The sequence below is a fragment of the Pseudophryne corroboree genome, chromosome 6 (assembly GCF_028390025.1).
Source record: "Pseudophryne corroboree isolate aPseCor3 chromosome 6, aPseCor3.hap2, whole genome shotgun sequence".
Classification (NCBI taxonomy): domain Eukaryota; kingdom Metazoa; phylum Chordata; class Amphibia; order Anura; family Myobatrachidae; genus Pseudophryne; species Pseudophryne corroboree.
Window position 1 is genome coordinate 453,334,587 of NC_086449.1, and position 20,366 is coordinate 453,354,952.

At 48.4% G+C, this 20,366-nt stretch overlaps 1 protein-coding gene and 1 long non-coding RNA gene across 2 annotated transcripts; one reads left to right on the forward strand and one right to left on the reverse strand.

Annotated features, from left to right (window-relative positions):
- Nucleotides 1-757: 757 nt before the first annotated feature.
- On the reverse strand, nt 758-4,936 carry PIM3 (Pim-3 proto-oncogene, serine/threonine kinase). The gene is made up of 6 exons (XM_063927131.1): nt 4,370-4,936; nt 4,111-4,220; nt 3,946-3,996; nt 3,497-3,860; nt 2,477-2,653; nt 758-2,364 (listed from the first exon to the last, which is right to left on the reverse strand). The coding sequence occupies exons 1-6, from the start codon at nt 4,452-4,454 to the stop codon at nt 2,180-2,182; spliced, it is 972 nt and encodes a 323-aa protein (XP_063783201.1). The 5' UTR covers nt 4,455-4,936; the 3' UTR covers nt 758-2,179.
- Nucleotides 4,937-5,437: 501 nt separating this feature from the next.
- On the forward strand, nt 5,438-6,080 carry LOC134932579 (uncharacterized). Its single transcript, XR_010179406.1, has 2 exons — nt 5,438-5,520; nt 5,894-6,080. It is a non-coding gene; the product is annotated as an uncharacterized LOC134932579 (long non-coding RNA).
- The last annotated feature ends 14,286 nt before the right edge of the window (nt 6,081-20,366 follow it).

Here is a 20,366-nt window from a genome sequence, read left to right on the forward strand (position 1 = left end):
AAGCTCAGGAGAGCCCCTAGTGTGCATCCAACCTCGGCCGGGCACAAAATCTAACTGAGGCTTGGAGGAGGGTCATAGTGGGAGGAGCCAGTGCACACCAGGTGACCTAAAAGCTTTCTTTAGTTGTGCCCAGTCTCCTGCGGAGCCGCTATTCCCCATGGTCCTTTCGGAGTTCCCAGCATCCACTAGGACGTCAGAGAAAAAAAAAAAAAAAAAACATGCCACACAATGAAGTTTGGAGTTGGGATGAGGGCTAGAAACAGCAGTCCTGACAGTTAAGAGTCTTATTCATGAAGCAGTGAAAAGTGAGCCAGTCGAGAAGTTGCCCATGGCAACCAATCAGCATTGAAGCAACATTTATCATTTGCATACTATAAGATCATATTGAGCAGTTTACTGGTTGCCATTGGCAACTTCTCCACACTTCACTGGTTCATGAATAGACCGCTCTAATCATATACAGTTACTCTTAAAGTTGAGCTTCACTTTTACAAGACTGAAGTGTTCATGAAGACCGTCTGAATAGAACTGGTGAGTTTATAGAAATGCACCTCACATGTGAAATGTGCATGTCAAGCCAGAAGTTTTTTTTTTTTCGTTTGTTTTTTTAAACAGTTCAAATATGGAAAAAAAAAAAAAAGGGTATTAATGTTTTCCTGCAGTGCAGTAACTTAACAGCCCATAACAGTGTGCTTATTTGGGGTCACAACCACATAAAATTAATGTATATGCATTTATATAATTGAGAAAATGAACATTATATACAAAAAAAACTTTTAATTGAAATACTTGTATAAAAAAATATCTCCATACATTTCACACTGTAAATAAAACAAAATAAAAATCATAAAACTGCATAGAATGCAGATCACAAAAAACACAGCTAATGACATAAATTAAGGGTATGACTCTGCCACTTATCCTCCCAGAGCCACTGCATGGAGACTTTATAATGCCAATAATTTAAAATCCTGTCAAAAAGCATAACATTAGAACTCTGGTAAACACCAGACAAAAGGCGTATTAACCAACTTTATAAGTCAGTAATTCTATTTTCTTTAAATTAGGACTTTTTACAACAAATTACCCATCTAATACAAACTTTCTAGAGCCATGGAAAGAGGGGGATGGAAGAATAAAAAAAAAAAAAAAAGTAAAATATTACATGACTGGAATGCAGAAAGTCACTTGCGTTCATTAGAAAAGGTAAAATGTGGAAGGGGGTCTTCAGAACAGTGTGAAGCACAGTGTTGGATAAATTCTAGACAAATAAATTAACCAAATAAATAGTGAGAAATATTGTCTAAATATCGCAATAAATAACTGTATAATACAAGAAAAAAAAAAAAATGTTTAAATACAGATATGGAGAGGGGGAAAAAAAAAAAAAAGTCTTTGAATATTGCATTGATTGTGCATTTTAACATGCCCACACATACTTAAGACTTGCAGGGTGACATAGTTTAGGAGAATAGGAGGATAAAATGGTCCTGTGTTGCCCAGTGGTAGAGATGAAAAGGAGCATTTAAAAAAAAAAAAAAAAAAAAAAAAAAATCGCTTTCCTGTTCAAGGTTTACAGTACAGCTTACTTCAAAGAAGTACTTTGTAAATTAAATGGTCACAATACATTAGCCTTACTACTCTCACCGCAATAAGGGTGGACCTCACTTCAGGAAAATAAAAAACATAAATAAAAAATAAATAAAGTCTGAGCAAGGTGTCTGACGCAGCAAGATGCTAATCCAACCAAAATACAGAAGCAGGGAATGCCCAGGGTAGTGTGGATCTTCTTTGGACAAACGCAGCCCCAAATAAAAAAATAAATAAAAATAAAACACACAAAACAGAAAGTCCCACTGAAGCAGCTTTCAAAAAGGCACTCAAAAGCAAATAAAAATCTAGTCCAGGCTCTATGAGAGCAAAAAACAGTATAATATGTACTCAGGTCACTGCTTCTCTTATGTAAATAAGGTCAGTCCTTTTATGTAAGCATTGGCGTAAAACTCTCAGATCATAATGTCCAAGTGTCAATTGAGGGAGATAACTGCAAAAGGTTGACCAAAAAAAAAAAATCCTGTATAAAGATTTAAGTATAGAATGTGAATGTTTATCCCTCTCCTGGGTATTATTGGCAGAAGCTCTGCCCTCTCCCTCCCAAGTGAGTTTTCCTTTTTTCTGTTTACAGACTTTCATTGCTTGAACTTGTGCTAGATGCATCAGTGTCAACAGTCCGTAATCTTAAATCACAGTCCTCAGGCTTCACTAGGTCACACTTGCACATCCATGGATGATCAAAAATTTGTTCAAGTGTTGGTCTGTCAGAAGGCCTCAGGGAAAGGCACCATTTAATAAGCTGTTGGCATTCTGCAACATAAGAGAAAAAACAGATCATGCAAAGTTCTAATGTAATATATAGTTTGCAGTGAAGAATTAGTATACATTTGTAAAGAATGTGGCATAATTCAATTTTACATACCTGGAGAAATTCTTCGCCTGAAGTACAATCGGACACGCAAGATTTCCTCATCCTGTTCAAAAGGGATATCCCCACAGACCATATCATACAGAAGAACACCTAGTGACCATACAGTTGCTGACCTCCCATGATATCTGTGGTATCTGACCCATTCTGGAGGACTGTATACTCTGGTCCCTGAAGAGAGCAAAAAAACAAGCAAGCACCAATTTTAGTGTAAATTAAAGAATATACAATGCTAAAAACAGGCAAGGCATGCAGGCAGCTTTCAGTATGCCACACTAACTAATGAATCCTCCAATACATCACTGGAATGGTCGTTTAGGACTTGTACACAAGCCATGTAATGTTCCAGTAATCACTGTGCATTAGACAGAGAGCTTTTGATATTTCAAACAGAAATATTCACCGAGAAAAAAAGGACATATACACACACTTATTTTACCAGTAGAGATATTGTATACAGTTACATAAAACCACACTGTTCTGAAGAAACTAATCCCACAAGATTTCCCTGCAGAGACCGAGATTCCCCCTTGTGTCCCCAGCCTGGATGTCACCTCCGTCGCTTCCCCTCCCCCACCATACTGCCATGCAGCAGCCTATGTGCATCAGCTGTTCCCGGGCACCTCTCACACACACCACGTGGCGGCGTCTGCAGCACTGCTCCAGAAATAGACACAAAAGCAGGAGAGAAGGAGGAGGGGGGGGCACACACAATCCCCGCGCGCAGTGTTATCGCAGCAGCGACACTACCATGGCACAGGCGCTGCTGCCATTGTCACTCCCCTCCCCCACCCTGTACTGCCAGCAGCGGCTCCCAGACCGTTCCCTGGTTACCAAACATCCCCCGCGGCAGCAGCAGCCCGGTCACGTGAGCCGGGGGCTCGGGTTTCACAACAAACAGATGTGAGGGGGAAGGCGGCTCCACTCACACTAAGCCACGGGTCCCGCAATGCAGCTGTGTGCAGCCGGTACCCCCTCTCCATAAACACACGCAGCCCCCTCCCCCGCACGTACCATCAAAGTCCGTGTACACCGTGTCCTTGAGCAGCGCTCCCGAGCCGAAGTCTATGAGCTTCAGCTCCCCGGTCCTCAGGTCCACAAGCAGGTTCTCGTCCTTAATGTCCCGGTGCACCACCCCGCAGCTGTAGCAGTGCCGCACCGCCTCCAGCACCTGGCGGAAGAAGCCCCGGGCCGCCTCCTCCTCCAGCGCCCCCTTCTCCGTGATGTAGTCGAACAGATCCTTCACCGGCTCCGGCCTCTCCATCACGATCAGGAAGCCGTCCGGCCGCTCGTACCAGTCCAGCAGCCGGATCACCCCGCGGAAGCCGGAGGCCACCTTCTTCAGCAGCACAATCTCCAGGGGAACCAGCACACCGTTCTGGGAGGAAAAGAGGAGGAAAGTGAGCCGCTGCCCGCAGCACACAGCCGCCGCACACACCCAGCCCTATCCCGGGAACACTCACCAGGGTGCCCCAGTCCGTCACCCGCTCTCTGGAGACGTGCTTCACCGCCACCTGCAGGGGAGGGGGAATAGAGACATGTCAGTGCTGGTATCATAGCAGCGGCATCACCGCATCCCATCCCGCACACAGCGCATCCCCCACACTCCCCGCCCGTTACCCACTCACCGGCACTCCATCTGCGATCCTGCTGCCGGAATAGACGGTGCCGAAGCCGCCGCTGCCCAGCACGGAGCCCACCTGATACACCTTCTCAAACGGCTCCTTCTCCGCCTTCCCTGTAAGGAGACAGCAGCGGGTTAGTGACCGGGTCACCGCTGTTACTACAGGAGGGGCGCTAGGCGGGTCACAGCAGCCTCCTGTAGCAGAGCCCATGTGTGTGTGTGTGTACACATGTGTACGTGTGTGGGTGGCCGGGCGGCCGTACCTGGCTGCAGGAGTTTCACCGGCAGGTGATCCATGCTGGTCGGGTTGCAGATATGAGCCAAAGAGCCAAATTTGGAGAGTAGCATGGTAATAGTCCCTCAGAGCGGATGAGCCGGGATATATAGTCCGAGTGCCGGGTACAGCGCCGGGGTCCTCCTAGCCGCGTCACTGCTGCTGCCGGTCTCACACTGACACATCCATCGGGGCTGCTGCTGCTGCTGAAGAGCACGGCACAGGGAGCACACGCAGCCGGTATAATACAGTACAGTGAGGATAAATCCGCCCGGGATGCTGAGTTCGCCGGTGGCGCAGCAGCTGTAATGTAATTCCAGGGGGTTTGTGATGATGCTGATGAGTCCAGTGATTACCAGCAACCACCACACGATGCTGCCACCGCCCTCCCAGCTCAGTCTGAGTTCAATTACTGACAGACCTGCCTCTTAACTCTAGTATTTTGGTACAGTGCTGCGCACCGAGTGATATCCCTCCGCGCAAGCCGGGCAACACCTTTGTGTCCCGCGAAATCCCAGTTCGTTAGAAAATGTCCATAAAAGCGACGGCGTACCCGCGATTCCTCACATCCCTGAAGTGTCCGTTTATGCGCGCTGACCGTGGCGTTACGCAGATTGTTTCCACCGCGCACTACTTTACTAGTAGTAGCTAGACAACACGGAAGGATACATGTCTGAAACCGCAGCCCATACTCTCGCTCACATTAGCAAGTAGCAGCGTTTATTTACATATTTATGTAGTGGCGGCTGCGCCAATGGCTCGCTTGTATTTAGATTTCAATGTCCTACTGCCGCCAATAGGCAGAGGGGGTATTTGCATATGCATGAGGGGGAGCAGGGGCTTTGGGCGGGAATTCCTAGGCGCGCTTCCCCCTCCGTTCCTGTCAGAGCTGGGAAAGGTCAGAGACGCTGAGACACTGCGTCTGAAGAGCCGGGGTAGGCGGGAGGGGGAGGAGATGTGCTCGATGCCAATTACACAGTGCACCAAAATCACGATGCTGCTGTCTGAGCCCTGACAAGAGTAGAAAGTGCCGCAGAATCAGCAGCCATTTTTACTTATTTTGATTTGCCGCATGCTTAGTGACCCGTATGGGGCTGTGCGCTGCTCGGTGCGGCAGTTTTGTGTTAGTCCTATTACGAGGTTAGTGCGGTCACGCCTCGCTACATGATGCGGCGTCAGAGAGGCTGCTGTAATCACCAGTACAGATCATTATGCAAAGGGCGTCACATAGTAGAATAGGGCGCGCTGTGTGTATCGGTAGCACCAAGGACCAGGCACACACAGCTCTTACTGTAACTGGAAGTGAATGTCATGTTACGGGTCCGCCGCTTGGGGAGCTCAGCACCATCCATGTACCGGCGGCGCGTCCTGCTGCTGCTGGGTCACCCCCAGGGGCAGTCAGTCACTAGCACACACACACAGCCGCCGCGCTATAGAGCTGCTGCCATTATGTGCGGCTGGGGGGAGAGCGGGGTTTTAATGCAGCAGCTAAAATGTCTGGCATATTTTACAGGGGGAACGCTCGTGAGGTCAGCTGAGGACAGAAAGCTGGAGACATTATTATTAAAGGGAAGGAATGTGTTTTATAACCTACTGCCTCAATGTCTGCATTTTATGCACTGATGTGGATGTAACAAAGACGTATCTTATGTGTGGAACAGATGCCTGGGGACTAATTAAAAACATCGTATGTAGCAAAACAGTCATTGTGGATTTTATTACTGTACATGTGCTTTTACAGAGGATACTGTATACAATTAACTACACTAACATAAAAATACTTGTATATGAAAGGGTTCAGGTGAGTTTGTGTTAAAAATAAATCAAAACCTTTTACACTTAGAAAACGGTGGTCCATCAATACGCGCTTACCTCTGCTGTCAGAGCACAATGCAGTCAGCTGGATCCAGGTGAGTTTGCTCTCACTATACTTGGATCCAGCTTCATTCAGGTACATTTATTCGTTTTTGATAATACTTTGTTTTGGCTTTCTCACACGTGTGTGATATAGTATTACAAATGTAGTAATATAATGTAAGCAGCTATATCCTTTGTTATTTATAGTAGAATTTCCTACGCTGCTGACATCGGAAGAATGTAGAAGCCAGACCCATATTAAATACTAACTGTTGCACCCAATGTTTCCTGGGTGTGTGTGGGTTTTCTTTTAAATCTTTTTAGGCGTGCCTCTCTGTCTCCTTTCCATCATCCTCTGATGTTTGTTCCCGTACTGTCTCTCACCTCACTGCTCTTCCTATGCAGCCACCTCCCTCCATTCTGTACTGCCAGCTCCCATCTTTTAGCACACCTGCTCCTCTGCCTCCTCCGATCTCACAAAAGACACAGCATAATCAGTTATCCACATTGGCAGCAACACTCTTGGGGCACACTGTATTTTACTACTGCATGCCCCTGTCGGGACACATACCCAGTGGTGCAAGTAGAAAAAATGTCTTATAGGTAGTGTGTGTGCGTGCCAAAAAAATGGGCATGGTCAAATGCCACATGGGGTGTGGCCAATGAAAATGGGGGCATGATACACATATGGGGGGGGCAGATACACGTTGCCCCACAGTGCCAGATATACATTGCCCTTACTGTGCCAGATACACAAATGCCCCCACTGTGCCAGATACACAAATGCCCCCACTGTGTCAGATACATGAATGCCCCCACTGTGTCAGATACACAAATTCCCCCACTGTGTCAGATACACAAATTCCCCCACTGTGTCAGATACACAAATGCCCGCACTGTGTCAGATACACAATGCCCCCACTGTGTCAGATACACAATGCCCCCACGTTGCCAGATACACAATGCCCCCACGTTGCCAGATACACAATGCCCCCACGTTGCCAGATACACAACGCCCCCACGTTGCCAGATATACATTGCCCCCACAGTGCCAGATATACAATGCCCCACTGTGCCAGATAAACTATGCCCCCACAGTGCCAGATATACATTGCCCCCCCTCTGTCAGATATACAATGCCCCCACTGTGCCAGATATATATAGCCCCCCTGTGCCAGATATACAATGCTCCCCTGTGCCAGATGTACAATGCCCCCACAGTGCCAGATATACAATGCCTCCCTGTTCCAGATATACATTGCCCCCACAGTGCCAGATGTACAATGCCCCCACAGTGCCAGATATACAATGCCCCCACAGTGCCAGATATACAATGCCCCCACTGTGCCAGATACACAAATGCCCCCACTGTGCTAGATACACAAATGCCCCCACTGTGCCAGATACACAAATGTCCCCACTGTGCCAGATACACAAATGTCCCCACTGTGTCAGATACACAAATGCCCCCACTGTGTCAGATACATAAATGCCCACACTGTGTCAGATACACAATGCCCCCACTGTGCCAGATATACAATGCCCCCACAGTGCCAGATATACAATGCCCCCACAGTGCCAGATATACATTGCCCCCCCTCTGCCAGATATACAATGCCCCCACTGTGCCAGATATACAATGCCCCCACTGTGCCAGATATACAATGCCCCCACTGTGCCAGATATACAATGCCCCCCTGTGCCAGATGTACAATGCCCCCACAGTGCCAGATATACAATGCCCCCCTGTGCCAGATATACATTGCCCCCACAGTGCCAGATATACATTGCCCCACTGTGCGCTCATTGCCCCCACCCCCTTACCACTGGCTCTGTCTCTTCTATGTGAGGCGAGGAGAGCGCAGCGCCTCTCCTGCCCCTCAATTCTCTTTGATGCCCGGTCTCACTCTCCAGCGGCGGCGGGGTCAATCTGAAATGAGGCGCCGGTTCATTAACCAATCAGAGCTCGCGGACCGGCAGCCAATCAGGAGCCATGGCTGCCGGTCTGCGAGCTTTGATTGGCTAGCAAACTGGTGCCTTATTCAGATTGACCACGCCGCCGATGGAGAGTGAGACCGGGCATCAAAGGGAATTGAGGGGCAGGAGAGGCGCGCTGTGCTGCGCTGCGCTCTCCTCCCGTCACACAGAACGAAGCCAGTGGGATGCAGTATGGTAGATGGCCCGGCGGTACGGCATACCGGCTTGGAATTTCTTACCGGTACGCCGTACCGCCATACTTGCAGCGCTGCACATACCTCCCAACATGACCCTCCAGGAGGGACAGAATGCTCTGCTCCTGGACTTCCCTCTTAATTTATGATTGCCATCACCTGTGCTGAAACACCTTTCTGATCCATTACCCTGTTTAAAACAGGTGCAGACGATCATACATTAAAAGAAAAGTCCAGGAGCAGAGCATTCTGTCCCTCCTGGAGAGGGTCATGTTGGGAGGTATGCGGACATTTTGTTTTATCCCTCAGGAGAATTATAGTACAGTATATCCTGTAGCTACAAATAGATGGATTCATACTAACTATACACAAAAAGTTGGAGCCACCCTAAATTGGTACTACACACAAGGCACTTCTTCGATCTCCACTGAATTCAAACAAAGGGGCCAATTCAGACCCTGTTGGAGATGTGCTAAAATCACTATGAAGCGATTTCTGTACATCTGTGCAAGGTCCTAAACTGCTTTCTCTTCAGAACGCAGTTTAAGACATGGAGGGGGGCGGGAACGTGCCATCTACGCCATGTTTTGTGGGCATCTGCTCGGTTTTAGGGGCGCGGGTCGGACAATGCAGGCGTGTCCAGACCGTTTGTAGGGCGGGCCGCGGTGGCTGCGTTATGCCGCTATAACCCTTAACATGGCGGGTAGCTAGGCTGCGCAGACAGAGGGCTACTTGAAACATGCGAAAGGTGGCGATGCTTTTGCATGTGTGTGGGAGGAGGCAGGATCTGGCATGTAAGGCGGACTTGCTCTGTGCTGGGTGTCCCCCCACATGTCAAAGAAATAGATCGTAGATGTGTGTTTTCACGCACATCTACGATCAGTTCTAGATTAGACCCAAAATAACCTGGATTCACAGTAAACTCACACACAAGCCAGATCTACACCCAAGAATTTAGCAAAATCTACACTGAATTTGACCCCAAAACAGTGCATCCACACTAAAGCCACATACACACTGACAAATATCAACGATAACGATACAATGTGATCGATATATTGTTCATATCGGCCAGTCTTTATGGATGAACGATGCGCGCGCCCGCGGGTCGTTCTCGTTCATCCAACATCTACCGAACATGCAGCTCAATGTTAATAACTTTGAGCTACATATTCGAAAAGTGAGAGGGATGACATCACTGAACGATATCGTACATCGATATTGTTCAGTGTGTATGCACTGGTTTTCTCCCCTAATTAGGAATCAGCTATATAGTGCTGATTGCTAACTGTCAGCGTCCGGGGTCTTACCGGAACGCTGGGGCCGCGGGGCGGGCTTCACGGGCGCTGGGCAGCGGCGGTGGAGGGCTGCGGCGCTGGGTTCAAGGGTACAGTCAGCGGTAATGGCTCTGAGGACCGCTCGTGGCGGCGGCTCGCTCTTGCTAAACCGTTGCCTAGGAGACCAGGGGCAGTGAGCAGCATGTTGTCAGAAAAGGTCTGCATTACTGGGCGCCGCCATGTTGGAGACCAAGTTTCTGACATAATTCCTGTTCCTAGTTTTCCAGCCAATCCAGGGAGACTTCTTCCTATAAAAGGGGGCTGGTTTAGGACAGGGACGCCAGTGCTTCAAGTTACAATCCTGTTGTAGGTGCTTTAGCCTGTGCTCCCAGGATTCCTGCTGTATTCTGGTACTTCTAACCCTGCTTTGCCAGTTCTCAGTTGCTGCTGCAGTTTTCCCGTCCCTAGCCTGCTGCTGCCCGTGGAGACGCTCTTGGAAAACCCGGTTCAGTAAGACCCTTTGGGCACGGACGACCCCGGGTCTCTTGCCTCGTCCTCCAAGCCACAGTCCGCAGATTCTTGCTTCCAGCCAAGTCCTCGAACCACCATTCACAGTCCTCAGCTCGTTATCTCCAGCTTCATCTTTCAAGCCACAGTCTACAGTTCTCAGTCTCCAGTCACGACCCAAACTACCGTCCACAGTTCTCAGCTCCTCTACCACAGTTTCATCTTATAAGTCACAGTCCACGGTTCTTGTCTTCAGCCTCGTTTTTACTCTCACTCACAGTTCCACAGTTCTTTGTCTACGACCACGTTCTCAAGTCACCGTTCATCAACCTCAGTTTTCTACCTCAGCTCTGTACATAATAAATACTTTCCATTGACTCTGAAACTCCGCCTACATCCTTCATTGCTCCGTGTCCCATGCAAAGGAACTATATCCAACCCCTTAATTTTGTTCTTCCCCAGCCTGCTACCTCCTTGGGCAAGTCTCAGCTGCCGGATCCCCAAACTTTGCTAGACGTGACACTAACTAGCTGGGGTCGCTCAAGGTGTACCCAGCTTTAGAGGAGAATTCAGGATGGATCGCAGTCTTGATCCAACCCGCAGTTTCCCGCAGGTCGGGAAACTTTGCATGTGCATAACGGGTCCTGCGATTGCATGATGGGGATGCGAACGCCTTTGCCTTATTAACAGGCAGAGGCATTTGGGGAGAGAGATGGAGGTGTGTAGCCTCCGTTTTCCAGGAGTGGCGAGGCCAAGGATGATGTGAGATGCAGTTTTCTTGGCCTCGCAAGACGCCCTGCGACAGCAAGCCTGAGTAAGCTCAGGCTTACTCAGCCTGCCGTCGCAGATGAACATCACAACCGATGGTTGCAATCTTCATCTCAATCTGCGATCGCATTGATCACAGTGTTGCTATTTCAAATGCAGTAAGGAGGTGCACCTCCCCCTGTGTTTGCATTGCTAAGAATTGCATTTGCAAAGCTAGTTTTGCAAATGCAATCCTTACTGAATTAGGCCCTAAATTCAAACCTATACACTAAGGTCTAGCCGAAACCATTCTGATCCACACAAATGTAAAAAAAAAGCTGCAGTCACATAAAAAGACATATCTGCACTACATTAACACCAAATATACAGTGCATCCGGAAAGTATTTACAGGGCTTCACTTTTTCCACATTTTGTTATGTTACAGCCTAATTCCAAAATGGAATAAATTCATTTTCTATTACGTCCTAGAGGATACTGGGGTTCTATTTAGTACCATGGGTTATAGATGGGTCCACTAGGAGCCATGGGCACTTTAAGAATTTGATAGTGTGGGCTGGATCCTCCCTCTATGCCCCTCCTACCAGACTCAGTTTAGAAAATGTGCCCGGAGGAGCCGGTCACGCTGAAGGAAGCTCCTGAAGAGTTTTCTGCATTTATTTTATATGATTGTTATTTTCAGTCAGGGCTGATTGGCACCAGCCTACCTGCTTCATGGGACATAGTGGGGGAAACGGCCAAACCTCTTGAAGGGTTAATGGTCCCGTTCCCCGCTGACAGGACACTGAGCTCCTGAGGGAACTATTCGCAAGCCCCACCACGGCGAGCGTACATTCCCGCAGCACGCTGCCACTCCTAACAGAGCCAGAAGAGTGATGAGTACTGAGCCGGCGTCCCGGTTAGTGGGGTGCCGGCCATTATGGCGGAACAAGGGTACGGAGACGCACGGCTTCTCAACGGGGCGGAATGCGTCTCCGGACACAGTACACAACTGCGTCTCTGTACACAGTACCAAGACTGGCAAACACAGCCTTAAAACGGTTCTGCTCCATTTTAAGCACAAAAATGACCTCAGCCAGTATAAAAAAAAGTGGGAAGACCGCGTGCCATTGAAGGGGCGGGGCTTCACTATGAGAGGATCACGCAGCTCACCAGCGCCATTTTCCCTCTGCAGTGGACACAGACACTGACTGACAGGGATGCGCAGTTCCTGCGGTGTGACTCCAAATTACCTCAGCGGTACTAGGGGGTCATAGAAGGGGGGAGCGATTATTAGTGTATTAAGTCCCCTATTAGGGAACTTGGTCTGCGACCCAGCTAAGCTTGGCATTAGCAGTGGGCACAGTGGGGGCTGGCTCCAACAACTCTGTGTTTCCCTGAAGGGCTCTTTGTGGGTTAATTGTGCTTAACCTTTTCCTGTGTGTGTGTGTGTGTGTGTGTGCTGTCACATTTACATTATGTCAGGAAAAGAGTGTGTTTCATGTACAGCGGAGTGTATTTCCTCACCAGGGAGCTCACTACTGGGTACTCAAGGCAGTGCACCTTCCCAGAATAGCGGGGCTGAACCGGAGTGGGTAAATTCTCTTAAAGAAATGATCTCCACTCTTTCTACAAAATTGTCCCACAATGAGAAAGAGACCGCAATACTTAAAACAGACTGTGGATGAGTTTATGAACAGAGACTCAGTCCCCAAAACAGCGTCTCAATCCCCTCCCATTTGTCTGCAAAAGCGATCTCTGTCCCATATCCTGCAGTGTGATGCTGACAGGTCAGACATGGAGGAGGGGGAGGTGGACTCAGAGGGGGGTGCAGCTCTAACACAGGGAATAGAGGCTCCTATAGAGGCTATCAGAGATGTTCTGCATATTCCTGATAAGGTGTCAGGAGTGTGAGGAATCTTATTTTAATGTAAAAAATAAGTCCTCAGTCACTTTTCCTGCGTCAAGGGAATTGAATACCCTGTTTGAAGAACCATGGGTTAATCCTGATAAGAAATTTCAAATCCCTAAAAGGTTGCTCTCATTTTTTCCTTTTCCTTTGGAAGATAGGAAACAAATGGGAAAATCGTAAAATTGAGACTACACTCAAATCATTGTACACAACTGCTGATGGGGCCCAAAGACCCACAATTGCATGTGCGTGGATAACAAAAGCCATTGCTAAATGGTCAGGTAACCTAATTGATGTCACGTCCCGGAGCCTTACCGTACGATCGGAGCCGCGGCAGTTACCGCTCAGGTGTCTGGCGGGCAGTGGCGGTGCTAGGCTGCTGCAACGGGTCCGTGTGTGGCAGTGAGGGGATGCTGTGGCGGGTCCGCTCGTAGTAGCCGGAGGCTGCTGCAGCGGGCTTGCTGGCACTAGGGAGCAGCTTCCGGAGAGGCCAGGGGGAGTTCTGGTGGTAAACACTGAAATGTGTCTGCTGTACAGGGGCGGCCATGTTGGAGACCAAAGCTTGAACCTATTGCACATGCTCATTCTGTCCAGCCAATCCAGGGAGATCTCTCCTCTTAAAAAGGAGCTGGTTCAGGTTATGAGTGCCAGTGCTTCAAGTTACTACTTAGGTGTAGGATCTCCAGCCCTGTGCTCCCAGGTTACTTCGGTGCCTTGGTTACTCTCCAGCTTTGCTCTGCCTTGGTCTTTCTGATTGAAGCAGTCCAGCTGTCCCTAACCTGATACCATCTGAGAGGGGCGTACTTGGTAATCTTGATTATTCAAGGATCTTGGTCGTCGACAGTTACCGTGCTCTTCAGCCTCGTTATCCAATCCACAGCTCACCGTTCACAGTCCTTTATCTTCAAGTGTTCTTCAGCCTCGTTATCCAAGCCACAGCTCACAGTCTTCAGTTTTCAAAGTCACAGATTACCACCCGCAGTTCATTATTTACAGTGACTATTCCATATCGGTAGTCTCCACTTCCATTGCTCCTGACCCATGAGTAGTAATTACATCCAGCCCCCTCGTCTTCTTCCCTCGCAAGTGTCCGCTTCCTCAGGCAAACCTCAGTCGCCGGATCCTCATTTCCAGCTGAGCGTGACAGTAAGCACTGGCCCCATGGATCCGACGGGTGATCAGGCTTCGGGAGGCAGCGCTACTGCGGATATTCTGTCACGTCTGAGTAAACAGGAGGCCATACAATCTCAAATTGTGCAGTTCATGCAAAGTATGTCAGATCGCCTTGATTCTCTCCATGCAGCTGTGGCAGCACCCCAAGTGTCCGTGCCTGCTCCCATAGTTGCACCCCCAGCTGCAACTCCATCTGTGCCGATCCCACTGCCTCGATTGCATCTGCCATCGCCTAGTAAATTCGATGGGAATCCAAAACAATGCCGCGGGTTTCTTAACCAGTGTGAAATCCAGTTCGAATTGCAGTCTGCCAACTTTCCATCTGCCCGGACCAAGATAGCGTATATAATTTCCCTTCTAACCGGTCAGGCTTTGGATTGGGCTTCACCCTTGTGGGAAAGAGCAGATCCCGTCCTCTCAAACTATTCTGAATTTGTGTCAATGTTTCGTAAGATTTTCGACGAGCCGAGCAGAACCACTTCCGCCTCATTGGAGATCCTGCGTTTACGTCAGGGGACTCGGTCCGTCAGCCAGTACGTGATTCAATTTCGTACCCTCTCTTCAGAACTAGGCTGGAACGAAGAAGCACTTATCGCAGCTTTCTGGAACGGTCTTTCCGTTAAGATCAAGGATGACCTGGTAACTCAGGACATTCCTGATAAACTGGATAGGTTAATTTCTTTGTGCAATAAACTGGGTCTAAGGTACAGAGAACGCTGCTTGGAGAAAGCAAAGTCAGACCGACCCAAGCCACGGGTCTATCCTCCACCCCGACCATCATCTCCAATAACGGAGGAACCCATGCAGATCAATCGTTCACACCTTTCCAATGAGGAACACCAGAGACGGAGACAAGGAAATCTATGTATGTATTGTGGCGCATCGGATCACTTTGCTAAGTTCTGCAGTCAACGTCCGGGAAACGCTCGCTCCTAGCTTGTGCTGGAGAGGTTAAGCTAGGAGATCCCATAGAATTACTCACCCGGAAAGAATCTGTGCTTCTCACTTGTTTGGAGCTTGCTTCATCATCCCTTCCCATCCCTGCGCTAGTCGACTCAGGAGCCGCCGAAAAGTTTCATTACAGCAGCCCTAGTCAGACGAGCCGGAATACAAACGGTTCGATTGGAACGGGCTATTTCTGTCACTGCGGTGGATGGTAGTTATATCCCCGAAGGGATAATCTCCTGTCGTTCAGTACCCTTTAAGATGAAGATTGGAGCTCTTCACTCGGAGAACATTTCTTTCCTCATAATTCCTAAAGCCTCTCACGAACTAATCCTGGGATTACCGTGGTTATAGAAGCATAATCCATATATAGACTGCCAAACGATGGATGTACTCACCTGGGGAGGTTTCTGCTTCCGACATTGCCTGTCTACAGTGAGTCCTCTTCGCACGCTAAATTCTTCCAGTCTTCCACACAGAATACCAGTCCTTCTCGGATGTCTTCAGTAAGTAAGGAGCCGACACTTTACCTCCGCTTCGAAGTTGGGACTGTCCTATCGACCTGATATCTGGCAAGACCCCTCCCCGAGGTCGGACTTATCCCCTATCTCTCCCAGAGACGTGAGCAATGTCCGAATATATTCAGGAGAATTTGGATAAGGGGTTTATTCGGCCTTCTTCCTCTCCAGCTGGGGCAGGGTTCTTTTTTGTTAAAAAGAAAGATGGAGGTTTGCGACCTTGTATCGACTACAGGGGTCTTAATGAGATTACAGTTAAGAACAGATACCCCTTGCCACTGATCCCAGAGTTATTTGACAGAGTAAAGGGAGCCACAGTGTTCACCAAGTTGGATCTGCGGGGAGCTTATAATTTGATACGCATCCGCTCAGGAGATGAATGGAAGACCGCATTTAATACCTGGGATGGGCATTACGAATACCTGGTAATGCCCTTCGGCTTGTGTAATGCCCCAGCGGTCTTCCAAAACTTTGTAAATGAGATTTTCAGGGATCTTCTTTACAACTGCTTGGTGGTATACTTAGATGACATTTTGATTTTTTCCAGAGATCTCAAGACCCATCGCGTTCAAGTCAAGGAAGTTCTTTAGCGTCTGAGGAGGAATAAATTGTTTTGCAAATTGGAGAAATGTACCTTTGCAGAGTCCTCAATCCCGCTTCTCAGCTATATTATCTCAGTAGAGGAGTTACGGATGAATCCGGCCAAGGTCAAGTGATTCGGGATTGGTCTTTACCAACCACTCTAAAGGGGGTTCAACGTTTTCTTGGTTTTGCCAACTTCTACAGAAAATTTATCAAGAATTACTCTTCCATCATTGCTCCCATTACCGCTTTAACTAGAAAGGAAGCAGATCCAGCCAAGTGGTCCTTAGGGGCCTTGGAGGCCTTTTCTTCTTTAAAAAGAGCTTTTACAACTGCCCCAATTCTTTGTCAGCCTGATCTCAGTCGATCTTTCCTTGTGGAGGTGGATGCCTCCACTGTGGGCGTGGGAGCAGTTTTATCTCAGCTCTTCGAAGATAAAAAAAAGTCCATCCATGCGCATATTTCTCACGAAGATTTTCTCCGGCTGAACAGAATTACGCCATTGGGGAACAAGAACTACTGGCAATTAAGTTGGCTTTTGAAGAGTGGAGATTTCTGTTGGAAGGAGCAGAACATCCAATCTCAGTAACCACCGATCATAAGAACCTCCTATACTTGCAAACAGCTCGATGTCTAAATCCACGTCAAGCAAGATGGGCTCTATTCTTCTCCCGTTTCAACTTTACACTCAGCTACCGTCCAGGTTCGCTTAACAGAAAAGCGGATGCCCTTTCACGCTCCGTAAGTTCCGATGCCTCTGCCGATTGCTCAGGAAAACAATTCATTTTGGATCCCGTTTCTTTCTCCGCCACTCATACAACCCAAATTCCCCACACCAGGAAGAACTTTCGTTGCTCCGAATCTTCGTAAGAAATTATTGACTTGGGCTCATACATCACCTTTTATGGGCCATGCAAGGGGTCTCAAAACTCTTAAATGTTTACATCGTTCTTACTGGTGGCCTCATCTCAAGACTGACGTGCAGGAATTTATAGCCGCTTGACCAAAATGCGCACAGCATAAAAGTCCTAAGGGTTCTCCTGGTTTACTTCACCCATTGCCAATACCACAAAAACCATGGACACACATCTCTATGGACTTTATAACTGATTTACCCGCTTCTGGAGGACTAAACATTATCTGGGTCATTGTGGACCGCTTCTCTAAAATGGCACACTTTGTTCCTCTCCCTGGCCTTCCAACAGCGTCTCGTCTGGCAAAATTATTTATAACAGAGATCTTCCGACTACATGGATTACCACAGGAGATCATATCAGATCGAGGACCACAGTTCGTAGCCGGGTTCTGGAAATCACTCTGTTCAGCCCTTGGAGTTAAATAAAATTTTTCCTCTGCATATCATCCTCAGACAGATGTCCAGACTGAAAGAGTGAATCAGGATTTTGAAACCTTCCTACGTCTGTTTATGTCTTCTTGGGCTGGTTGGAGTATCTTCCATTTGCTGAGTTTGCCCATAATAACCTTTTTCATTCTGCTACCAAATCTACTCCATTCTACATAAATTACGGGTATCACCCGAGGATTCCTGATTTTCAACATCTTCCAACACTTGAGGTTCCTGCAGCAGAGCTGGCATTACAACAGTTCACCAAGACTTGGAAACAAGTACACCAGGCTTTGCTTAGGACATCTAAGAGATACAAGACTTTTGCTGATCGAAGACAGAGGGCTGTTCCGGATCTCAAACCGGGAGATCGTGTTTGGGTCTCTACCCTTAACTTGAGATTGAGAGTGCCTACTAAGAAATTTGCACCCAGGTTTATTGGACCATACCCAATCGAAAGGGTCTTAAACCCAGTAGCTTACAAGGTAAAACTACCTCCCCATTTGAAAATTCTCAACCAATTTCGGGCTGCTTTGCCTAAGACTCCTAAAATCCAATCTGCTCAAGAAGATGAATTTGAAATTCACCAGATCATCGACTCTCGGAAGAGGTATGGTCGTCTCCAATATCTTATTATCTGGAAAGGATATGGACTCGAGGAAAGGTCTTGGGTATCTGCAGAGGATGTCCACGCTCCAAGACTAATTCGAGCCTTTCATGCCAAGTATCCAACCAAACCACAAAGGTGTCCGGAGTCCACCCTCAAAGGGGGGGGTACTGTCACGTCCCTGAGCCTTACCGTACTATCGGAGCTGCGGCGGTTACCGCTCAAGTGTCTGGCAAGCAGCAGCGGTGCTGGGCTGCTGCGACGGGTCCGTGTGCGGCGGTGAGGAGATGCTGTGGCTGGTCCGCTCGTAGTAGCCGGAGGCTGCTGCAGCGGGCTTGCTGGCACTAGGGAGCAGCTTCCGAAGAGGCCAGGGGGAGTTCTGGTGGTAAACACTAAAATGTGCCTGCTGCACAGGGGCGGCCATGTTGGAGACCAAAGCTTGAACCTATTGCACATGCTCATTCTGTCCAGCCAATCCAGGGAGATCTCTCCTCTTAAAAGGGAGCTGGTTCAGGTTATGAGTGCCAGTGCTTCAAGTTACTACTTAGGTGTAGGATCTCCAGCCCTGTGCTCCCAGGTTACTTCAGTGCCTTGGTTACTCTCCAGCTTTGCTCTGCCTCTGTCTTTCTGATTGCAGCAGTCCCGCTGTCCCTAACCTGATACCATCTGAGAGGGGCATACTCGGTAATCCTGATTACTCAAGGATCTTTGACGACAGTTACCGTGCTCTTCAGCCTCGTTATCCAAGCCACAGCTCACGTTCACAGTCCTTTATCTTCAAGTGTTCTTCAGCCTCGTTATCCAAGCCACAGCTCACCGTTCACAGTCCTTCATTTTCAGTGTTCTTCAACCTCGTCTTTCAAACCACAGTTCATTATCTTCAAGTGTTCTTCAGCCTCATTATCCAAGCCACAGCTCACCATTCACAGTCCTTCATCTTCAGTGCTCCTCAGCCTAGTTATTCAAGCCACAGCTCACAGTCTTCAGTTTTCCAAGTCACAGATTACCACCCGCAGTTCATTATTTACAGTGACTATTCCATCTCGGTAATCTCCACTTCCATTGCTCCTGACCCATGAGTAGGAATTACATCCAGCCACCTTGTCTTCTTCCCTCGCAAGTGTCCGCTTCCTCAGGCAAACCTCAGTCGCCAGATCCTTATTTCCAGCAGAGCGTGACAATTGAGGGGTTAGATTCCTTGCCTAGGGGGATGTTGTTTTACTTCTGCAGCATATACAGGACTCTGCGAACTTTATGGTGGAGGCCATAAAAGAGATAGGCTTGCTTAATACACGTACCACCGCTATGGCAGTGTCGGCACGCAGAGGCTTGTGGCTATGCCAGTGGACTGCTGACGCAGACTCCAGGAAAGGTGTGGAAGGCCTACCATTCACGGAAGAGGCCTTGTTTGTAGATGAACTAGACAAATGGATCTCCAAACCTACTACGGGTAAGTCTACGTATCTTCCTTCCGCAGCCCCCCCAACCAAGAAGGCTTATTCAGCTTCTAAGTTGCAGTCCTTTCGGACGGCCAAGTTCAAGGGCAAATCCAGAGGTGCTTCTACGTCCTCCAGCAGCGCAAGAGGTTAACCACACAAACCAGCAACTGCAGGCGCTCAGGAACAGAGCTCAGGCTCTGCTTCCTCAAAGCCTTCAGCATGACAGTGGACCGCAATGCCTGGAATGCTGTCAGGTGGGAGCCCGACTACGATTCTTCAGTCAGATCTGGTCAAGTTCGTACCAGGATCCCTGGGTCATGAATCTTATTTCCCAGGGCTACAGACAGGAGTTCCAAGGGCTCCCACTTCACAGATTCTTCAAATCAGGCTTACCAGTTTCACAAGAGGCAAGTATAACTTTACAGCATGCCATCCAAAAACAGGTACAGACTCAAGTCATTGTTCCAGTTCCACCTCATCTGCAAAACAAGGGGTACTATTCCAACCCGTTTGTAGTACCGAAGCCGGACGGTTCGGTAAGGACGATTCTGAACCTCAAGTCATTGAACCCGTACTTATGAATGTTCAAATTCAAGACTGAGTCTCTGAGAGCAGTAATCTCAGGTCTGGAGGATGGGGAATTCCTAGTGTCTCTGGATATCAAGGATGCGTACCTTCACATTCCGATCTGGCCGCCTCATCAGGCTTACGAACGGTTTGCACTGCAGAACTGTCACTACCAGTTTCAGGCCCTGCCATTTGGTCTCTCCACGGCAAATGGCAGTGTTCACCAAGGTGATGGCAGAGATGATGTTTCTACTCCGCAATCAGGGAGTGAACATAATTCCGTACCTGGACGATCTCCTGATAAAAGCACCATCCAGGGAAAGGTTGCTGGACAGCATTGG